Genomic DNA, 10,157 nt, shown 5'->3' on the forward strand with positions numbered 1-10,157 from the left:
TTCTGATTCTAAAACATTTCCTTGCAATGCTTTTTTTTGTAAAAGCTTATATCTATGCAGTCGTAGTTTGGTTTTAATTCTAACAATAGCCAAGCCAAGTAAGGAACATTGTCTTCCGGCATTGCCGCGGTGGATGAAGTGCTATTTAAGAAACTCGCATAGACGGTGACGCCATCGTTTTCCCGCTAGGTAAAATTTAGAAATTCCATGACGTAGAGACAACTGAACTAGTCAGTTTGCTCGGTGATGCATCAGTGGCATAACGTCGGTGGACCCTCGCGTCGCCACTGTACGCTCCGAAAAGCCCGTGTAAAGCGACAATAAACCTGCCACCAAACGTGAACTAAGTAGGCAATGGGTTACAATCGAACCATTGCTAAGTTAATCAGCACCAGTGAGGGTACTGTGCCAATTTGATGTTCATTAAGCCAGTTTTTGACTTCATACAGGACTGCAGCTGTGGACTCATGCCATACACCTTTGAATTTACAGTTCCGCGTAGCCTACCATGTTACGTAGCCACATCGAAGCCCACGTTTTGTGGCTGCCAAGATGGTGGTTCATTCCACGCTCTTCCCAGATTAAATCTGTTGCTTACGTTTCACCGCAGTGATCCAGTGCTAGGGAGTGTATCAGGAGGATCAAAGGCGCTGGCCTTCAGTGGCCACTGGAGTTCGCACGCATGACATGGTTAAAATGAGGAGCAACCTGTAGATGCGACCGCTTAGTGTGTTGCAAGCCGCTCACTTTTCTTTTGTTTTTCCGGCTCAAGTAGCACAAAGCCAAGCTGATGTTCAGCCATCATGTACGGCTGACAGAAGCTTGTACTTGCATCTATGAAGAAGCATCTAATGGCGTTGCTTAGTATGGCACATCTTTCGTGTTAAAAAATCAAATCCAGATAAATTGGTAAAGGGAATAATTAGCCACGCCGCTTTGCAATGCGAGTATATTTTCGCCAGTGGCATCTATGCTTTTCAAGACCTAATCTGCGTATCCTGGATGTCAAAGACCCTTATCATTTTCAGTCATCCTCAGAATACTTCACCCAGACGCGTTAAATTATTTTAGTATATAAAACCTGTCGTTCGGCCAAAATTATCTTAAAATGTAGTGTTAAAGCACAAAGGAAAGGCTTTTACAGCGTTGCGCGAAATTCGCTCTACTGAATTAAAATGTAGCCCTTGGCGGGTCAGCAGTGGCACCCTCAATGCCTCGCAGAGTGCACAATGCATTTAGTATTACATTCCGTCTCGATATTTCTTGCACGCTTCGCAAAACCAAGAATGTAATTTCCCGCTCATTCAGCCTCATTTCAAAAGCCAGCGTTCGGATACTTCGTTTCTGTCTTTGTACTTATGCAAACGGCAGGGAAATGGCGTACGTGCTTGATACCTAACTTGATTCCTTAAAAAGACATATGAGCCGTTGTTCCCCGAAAGGAAATTGCCTCTCCTGTGCCTTCCTGAGCACCGGCCCAGCCATTAGCTCGTTAAGTAAGCTGTCACTTTTTCGATTACAACTTTTTTTTCGAGTACCGACGGTTATAAATATTGGAAATGGCAAAGGCAAAACCGCATCCTTTGTGGACTCGTTCGTAGTCTGATCGATAGACGCCCGGCTGGAGCAAGATTTTTGCCTCTAATAAATTTATGCGAACAATTTCCATGCCTTCGTTATCTTCGACCGCACCCGGCAAAGTCGTGCTTGCTGCGTTTATTTGCTTGCTTCTAAATTTGAAAAGGCGCACGAAGCAATCAATATTTTGGGCACGACACTTAAAATTATCTCAGTTCGGATTCGTTGTAGTGGACAGAGAAGTTACTAAGCGCTCAGGTTTTGCGAGTACATCAGTGCCTGTTACCAGATAAGCCGGATCTCATTTGATTTCTTTAGCAGGAGAGTCACATGACCCTATGAACTTGACCTAGGTTACGCACCATACATAACGGTACTTGCACTTAGCTCGAAACTTATATGCATCGCGAATACAGACTAAATAAACAGCATATTTAAATTAGCAACGTCTCACGTTGCAGCGAGGAACGTGGGCTTTATCCTTAGTCCGTTCCGATAGATGGCAGCCATGAATACCCTCAGCGAGATGGACATGGGCTTCATTCACCGAAACAGCTGATGAGGGTGCCACATTTTAATGGTACACGATATTCTCCGCTCCATATCCTCCGCTTTGGACACCTGTGGCAGCTTTGAGCGCCAAGGGTTTTGTGGATTTTCCAAGAGCTGCTGTCGCGTATGAATCCGTTCCATTAGCGTAAAAGCGCGTGTGTGTGTGTGTGTGTGTGTGTGTGTGTGTGTGTGTGTTTGTGTGTGTGTTTGTGTGTGTGTGTGTGTGTGTGTGTGTGTGTGTGTGTGTGTGTGTGTGTGTGTGTGTGTGTGTGTGTGTGTGTGTGTGTGTGTGTGTGTGTGTGTGTGTGTGTGTGTGTGTGTGTGTGTGTGTGTGTGTGTGTGTGTGTGTGTGTGTGTGTGTGTGTGTGTGTGTGTGTGTGTGTGTGTGTGTGTGTGTGTGTGTGTGTGTGTGTGTGTGTGTGTGTGTGTGTGTGTGTGTGTGTGTGTGTGTGTGTGTGTGTGTGTGTGTGTGTGTGTGTGTGTGTGTGTGTGTGTGTGTGTGTGTGTGTGTGTGTGTGTGTGTGTGTGTGTGTGTGTGTGTGTGTGTGTGTGTGTGTGTGTGTGTGTGTGTGTGTGTGTGTGTGTGTGTGTGTGTGTGTGTGTGTGTGTGTGTGTGTGTGTGTGTGTGTGTGTGTGTGTGTGTGTGTGTGTGTGTGTGTGTGTGTGTGTGTGTGTGTGTGTGTGTGTGTGTGTGTGTGTGTGTGTGTGTGTGTGTGTGTGTGTGTGTGTGTGTGTGTGTGTGTGTGTGTGTGTGTGTGTGTGTGTGTGTGTGTGTGTGTGTGTGTGTGTGTGTGTGTGTGTGTGTGTGTGTGTGTGTGTGTGTGTGTGTGTGTGTGTGTGTGTGTGTGTGTGTGTGTGTGTGTGTGTGTGTGTGTGTGTGTGTGTGTGTGTGTGTGTGTGTGTGTGTGTGTGTGTGTGTGTGTGTGTGTGTGTGTGTGTGTGTGTGTGTGTGTGTGTGTGTGTGTGTGTGTGTGTGTGTGTGTGTGTGTGTGTGTGTGTGTGTGTGTGTGTGTGTGTGTGTGTGTGTGTGTGTGTGTGTGTGTGTGTGTGTGTGTGTGTGTGTGTGTGTGTGTGTGTGTGTGTGTGTGTGTGTGTGTGTGTGTGTGTGTGTGTGTGTGTGTGTGTGTGTGTGTGTGTGTGTGTGTGTGTGTGTGTGTGTGTGTGTGTGTGTGTGTGTGTGTGTGTGTTCGCATTAGCCTCGATGTTTTAGCGTCAGGAACAGCAATGAGCGGTCATTCGACTCTAATTCCACAAAAAAGTCACGACGATAGCTAGCGTTAGTTACACATCAACGAAAAGTGACGAAGCCCGAAAGAGAGCAGAGATTGACATTTTCTGTGCAATTTGACCCAAACACTATATCACGCTTTAAAATAGGAATCGCCGACATTCTACCGTTCTCTTTATGCGTGCGCTTTGGGCGGAGGGGTGGGAATAAGAAAAGATTCGTATGAATGCAGTTCTTGACAAGGATAAATATCCAGTCAAATACAATACAACGGAATGGAATGCCCAGAAATCTATATTCACCATCCAACAAGAAACACTACCGCTGGGGTCACTGGTCAACCGTTGGATCCTAGACCTGTTGAAGCTCGCAGATAAATTACTCTTCTTTTTGCAAGCAGAAGAAGTTGTGGATATATTCCAATAAAGGCGGATGTTTTTGAGGTAGGAGTGTAAAAGGCAAAGTCACAGTACGACAAAAGTAAAAACAGCGCTAATTTTTACACGAACCACACAGGAAGACCCGACAGGACGGGCGCTTTGTGTGTGGTGTAAAAATCAGCGCTGTTTTTACTTTTGTTACACAATGTTACACCATCTAGCCCAGCAAGAGGTACTGTTAAACGCGGTACGAGCGAATTCAAAAGTATGCAGAATTCCGTTCGAAGGCAAAGTTCCCCAGCTCCTGGACTGCGACCTTGTAGAACTGGCTCGGCATATTGTAACGTGTGATCGTTTGAGCATCGCACTTGTGTGCTACCTTACTGCCCGCCATGCATGCGCGGAAGTTACGCATATGGATCCTGTGGGACGACAAAAGTTCTCCACGGCATAACGCACGAAAAGCGAACTCGTTAGTGGGGCTAGTGGAAACCAATAGTGAACCCTGGATAGACCATTCGCTAATATGGCTGAATTCATATCGTCACTCTTTGCGTCCGGCGCAGACTTCACGCAGGCGGGCTTCGAGGGCCCCTCTCCGCTGCCAGCGGAGGACGTGCCGCGTGTGCTCCCGCTGTCGATGCTGCACCTGAGCCCAACGATCGTGTCGTCCGTGGGCCTGACGGGCGTGTCGGCCGCCGTCATGGCGTCCGCCGACTCGTCCATCCTCAGCGCGGCCTCCATGTTCTCGCAGAACGTCTACAAGGTGCTGCTTCGAGACCAGGTCAGAGCTGCCTCAAGGCGGTCCTCGTTCGACAGGCACTCTCCCGTCCCACTGTGTAATGGTATCGGCTTCTAGAAGCCAATGTCAAGGAAATGCCAGAAGGCTTTATACCATGTGGCGCTATAGGCGTCACCTGGGCGAACAAGGCAGTCAGTTTAAAGTACAGTCTAATCAGAATCATCTTTAACAGCGAGCAGTCTCGCCGTAAAGTTTTTACTCTTTCGGAACGTCGTGACGGCATCATTCACAATGCAGGCGTAGCTTCGCGCCACATAAACGGCACAGGAGTCCGGAGTCGGTCGGTACCTTATCAACAGCGGCAGCGTTTGGTCTAGTTGGTTAGCATGTTTAAATGGGAAAAGCGCTCAAGAAGACAGGGACCTAGAAAGAGGCGGACACACAGTGCGCTGTGTGTCCCTCTCTTTCTGTGTACCTGTCCTCATGAGCGCTTTCGCGATCTAAAGATGCAGTATCGGTGTTTCGAACTCTTCAAATCTACTGTACGGTCAAGTCGACTGCGCAAGCTTCAAGTAATGCGTTCACAGGTTTTCGATACAATGCTTATAGCAGCTGTTCTCGCAACGAAAGGAAATATTCAGCAACAAGTCAGAGCGTCGCCGATAAGCGCAAGCGAAGCGTAACGTCTTAAAAGCACGCAGACGACTTAGCGTGGACAAAGGTTTACTGTACGAGTGGCCGCAATTTCGCTCTCAGGATGAGATCTTGGCGGCCCCGGTAACGAATCGCAGTGAGATGATGATGATGAAAACGTTTATTCAAAGCCACAATCACATAGATTAATGGAAGGCTGATCGGTTCCCCAGTACGGGACACCGTTGGTAAAAGCCGCTGCCCGTGCTCTGGCGAAGAGGGCTCGTTGTTCCTCGAGGTCCGAGCTGGACATGGCTGCCTCCCAGCTCCCCTACGTTGGCTGATTTATTATGACAATACTGCTACTTTCCTGATCAAGCCCATACCATATGGCATAAGTTTGCCTCCTGACCACAAACTTTGCACTGTGCCGAAAAGGACTCGGGCTCAATGGCGTGAAGCGTAGCTGCATTATCAAAACGACATAGTTTGTAGCCTTCGAAGGTGACACTATTCTGATTTACTAAGACCCTTAGCAGGCCTCGGGAGTATCTGCCTTTCAAGGCGCAAATGCTGTAATATCTCTGAATATGTTGTTAAAGGAGAGGGGGAGCCTGAATCAGTAGGGAAGAAAACATTAAAGAAAGGCAATGATAGTGTTTTGTCGCGGTTCCTGTGTTTTGTGCAAAAGCGGTTAGCGTTTGTATCTGCCAGTTCTCGAGTGAACCTGACTAGGGTTTTTTTATTCTGAAATGATAACGGCCAGAAGACGCTGAAAGAAGTAGTCCGGCTGTGGCCACTATTGGCGTGGTAAGTGGTGTAAACTTTCTTTTTTCCTGCTCTAGAGAGGGGCATCAAACGACATTCTTGCAACGCAGGAGTGTAGTTTCTATGTACACCGCGTAAGGAAAGCGTAAACTCTTGCTTTTGCTTACTGTTCTGTTGTCCTCACGAATGCCGTCAGAGCTTCTTCACCTTGCTGTCGACCCTCGACGTGATTTTGTTTTGGTTATTATTGTTAACTCGCAGATTTCATATGTGTACTGAGCTGTGTGGAATCCCAAGCGCGCTGCATTCTTCGCAATCATCTCTTCTTACTCACACGGAAGAGCGCGACGCAGCGATATCGAAATTTATCCGTCTGGACAGATTACTGGCAGCACGAAGTTGCAGCCTGCTTCACGCTTCACCTGACCTGTACACTTGGTCGGCTTTGATTGTGAGGTCATTTCTGTTGAGGCAACAAGCTATGTTAAAGGCAGATTGCGATGCTTTCAACACAGGTTGAGCAACAGGGGCAGCTCTAAGATACATTCTGCGGAGACTTTCGGTGCGATTACGCTGATCGACAATATAATAAGGACCATTAAAGTTTCTTTTTAGGTCAGCATCGGCATTTCAAAATCTAGATTATCTCCAGCCATTACTCAATTTACTCCATCTGTGGTGTGCTAGGCTGCGAGCACATTTTAGCTCTTCCCACCTCTCACGCAGCGAGGTCGTAAGGCGCTTGTTTCTGCGACAGTAGTTTAAAAGAACCTCGAAAAGCTGATACATTTTCGTGTACATGATCACAAGCTGGGAATGGCGTATACGTCTGTCTTTATGTAACGGCAAACGGCTCAGTTTTCGGGAGTAAGCGAAGCAATGTTCGAGACACTGCATTGGCAGCCTTGTATTAGCGTAGCGCCGCAAGCAGTTTAATGTTTTGATAGCCGGAAAATCCGGACACCGTGCCCTGATCTGGCCTGTTGCGTCGTTCGCAGGCGTCCCTCGAGGAGATGAACCTCGTGATCCGGCTGGCCGTGGTGGTTGTGGGCATTATGGCCACCTACATCTCGCAGGCCGTCGGCGCTGTCCAGGGGCTCTGGTATCTTTCCTCCGACATGGTCTACGTGGTACTCTTCCCGCAGCTCGTGTGCGTGGCGTACTTCCGCGACCTCTCGAACACGTACGGTTCCGCGGCAGCCTACGTCTTGGCTGTCATGCTGCGCGTAGGCGCCGGCGAGAAAGCGCTCAGCTTGCCGCCGCTCATCCCCTACCCGTACTACGACGAGCAGACCGGCCGGCAGCTGTTTCCCGTACGGACGTTCACCATGCTCGCCAGCCTCATCATCCTGCTGGCCGTGTCGCACCTCTCCACGTGGCTCTTCACGGCCCGCCACCTGCCACTGCGCTACGATGTGTTCGGCTGCTTCCAGCTGGACAATGCACTGCTCAGTAAGCCCTGCGCCAAGAAAGCGCTGCTGTTCAAGCATCCGCCCTCCAGGCCGCAGGGCTTTGAAGCGTCTGTTGTCGGCACCACCGCAGTGTCCAGCTGTGAAGATCCCCTGAGCGCCGACTCGATCGCCGCCACCCCCCATCAGACTGGCGGCCGGGCGAAGTCCAAGGAGCCCCCTGCTGTGGTAGCGGCAGCCCCCGGTCATAGTGTGCCACGGCCCGTTGCGGATGCGCCGCAAGCGGACTTGAGTCCGCAATCCGCCTCTGTCGCCTCGGTCGGATCACTCGAGCCGGCTGGCGTACCTCCGGTCGCTGTTCAAGAGGCGAAAGAGGAGCCCAAGTCCGAAGGCAAGAAGAAAAAGCGCAGGAAGAAGGCCAAGCCCTCAGACGACAGCAAGGGCGCAGCTGCCGCCGCTGAATCTGGCAGTTTCCCTTAAGGGCCGGAGGGGCGCCTTTTTTTACTTATTAGGACCGTACAGCTTTCCATAATTATGACTCTTGATTTAGAAGCTTATATCGTCTTGTGAACTCACACATCGTCGGATTATTTTTTGACTATAAATACTAAGTTCATTTTTATTAACCCTATTGTGTATTTGTTCTTATGTCACTAGCGTCACAGAATAACTAATGTTTTAACACTGGAACAATTTGTAATGGTAGCATACATGGAGGCGTGATACTAGGAGGTTAGTGATCGACTTTTACTAGGAGATTTTGAGATTATTATTCCTTTGTCTTTTTGCGATGAAGGTTATTAACTACATATCTTGGAAACGGGCTAATATATATATTAACTCGAAATCTGCTGCCTCTAAAACGCAACATTAATTCAGGTCCAATGCAGGTCATTAGAGCGCACGCCGCTGTTGTATACCGCGAACAGCAGCCGCCAGTGAGCATGCGCAGGTGGCCCCGAGGCTCGCTCAAGCAGACTCAGGCCTGTCCGGTTTCTTGCATTGGTCCCTATACCCATGAACTCTCAGCCGACTGCGGCGTTTCCAAAAACCTTTGTTCCTGGATGCCTTTCTTCTTCTTCTTTTTTTTTTATTAGCGGCATTGTTAATGAGATTCCGGGTAAAAATTAACCCAGATGCAGAAGATTTAGGCAGGTGCCAGATAATTAAAAAAGGGCTCTCTGTGAGGACATATCTCACAAAAATAATTCTTTATTCCAGGTATTCACCGCGCATTGTCATTTCCACAGAGGTTGCATGCACTCTTCGGAAACTTTCATTTGTGGATTCTTAACGATCTTAGCTGAACTAACACATTCATTGCCTGACTAGCCGCCCTAACCAAAAGCTCTTCTTTCTTGAACCAGCGCTCACGCTTTCCCCGTGCTACGTTCGTCTTCTTGCTTATAGGGTTTTTGCACTACCAGCAAGAGAACAAAAATCTGGGCGAACAGGTGTTGATTCATCGCCCTACATGTGGCTCCACGGGATGCGGACAGAATGGGAATGACATTCAGTCCACGCTGTATGTCCCAGTCACATTGCAATGCACTTAAAGCGAGCCTACAGCCGAACTTAGGTTACATGACCACCATCTTGAACTCTCGTACCCAGAAACACATTTAAGAAAGGTAAAGCATGCAAAAATACTACGCCCTATACTTGGGGTTTTGACGGACTTCAATGACTGCCTTTTTATCAAAAGGTAGACTCCGTGCGCCCAGCCTGAGATAAAGTTTGGCGAGGGAAATTTTTTCTTCAGCTTTTCAAAGGCCACTACAAACTAGACTTCTAGTAAATAAATTCCTTTTGTACTGAGCCCGCACACACTCACTCTCTTCTTCGCTCGTAATAACTATTACTCTTTTTTCCCCGAGAGCAGCAAATTATTGAAACAAACTTGATAGTATTTTAGCGCCTTCCCTAAATCTTTTTTTCTCTCACCTCAATTCGTGATTGCTTCATGTGGTCTGCCCACTTTCTGCCCACTTAAATACATTCACAAGAGATATGCTTTTTCAGCGCGAAAGCACTGTTCCGATGTGTAAATTCCAAGCAGCATCTTTCGATGTTTCTGGGTTTGTGCCGAGTATCTTGCGACGTTTGCTGTTTCGTGCAAAGTGAAATAAAAATAAAAATATATTGCCGCGACGCGGATTGGAACCCGTGGCGGCGCGAACAGGATCAGCTTCACGAGAGTACACGAGAGCACTATAGGCTATCGCCGTAGGCGATCACGCTTCTTCAACACACTCAACTTCGACACACACTTGCACTATTCACTGCACATCGTCGTCTTCATCAACTTCCATCTGCGGCGCGAAACCTCAGGGAACTCTGTCTACATCGTCGTAGTTATCGTTCATGAAGTTCTGCTTTCGCACGTTCATGGAGTTTAGGCAAAAATTATCTGTAATTTTTTACCCGCCTTTACACAATTTTGTATTTTTCTGCTCATAACTAGCCAAGATAGATGCAGCAAGCTTGACTGCACCCTACTAGAAGCTGAATTCGAGTACTCTTAAACAAAGTGGTTATAAATTATGCCTCTCTTTATCGCATTTGCCACTAACAGTAATGCTACCAAGAATAGTCGTTCCGTTGAAAATTCTACATGATCGCGGTGAAAAAAAAGGGGGGGGGGGTCACCTAAAAGTTGCTTTTGGTCAAAGTAAGTGTGGGCCTGCCAGCAATATTTCAGGCATTTATTTCCTGAGGTGATAACACAGTCGCCACGATTTAGCACTCGGTCGTTGCGGACCTTCGTAGTGTTCTTCGTTTTTCTGAGGGCGGAAAGGTCAGCAAGCAATGCCTACTGGCAAAATTTCAGCATCTGTAATCGCACCACGCGGGACTGAAAGGCAGAG

At 48.0% G+C, this 10,157-nt stretch overlaps 1 protein-coding gene across 1 annotated transcript in view; it reads left to right on the forward strand.

Moving 5' to 3' along the window:
• Nucleotides 1–7,796, forward strand: part of LOC144120149 (high-affinity choline transporter 1-like) — a 29,277-nt gene extending 21,481 nt beyond the window's left edge. The window contains exons 7-8 of the mRNA XM_077652584.1: nt 4,305–4,522; nt 6,880–7,796. Coding sequence (XP_077508710.1) covers nt 4,305–4,522; nt 6,880–7,770 — 1,109 coding nt within the window. The 3' untranslated portion in view covers nt 7,771–7,796. The remainder of the gene's footprint in view (nt 1–4,304; nt 4,523–6,879) is intronic.
• Nucleotides 7,797–10,157: the final 2,361 nt, after the last annotated feature.

This window comes from Amblyomma americanum, chromosome 1, assembly GCF_052857255.1.
Source record: "Amblyomma americanum isolate KBUSLIRL-KWMA chromosome 1, ASM5285725v1, whole genome shotgun sequence".
Taxonomy (NCBI): domain Eukaryota; kingdom Metazoa; phylum Arthropoda; class Arachnida; order Ixodida; family Ixodidae; genus Amblyomma; species Amblyomma americanum.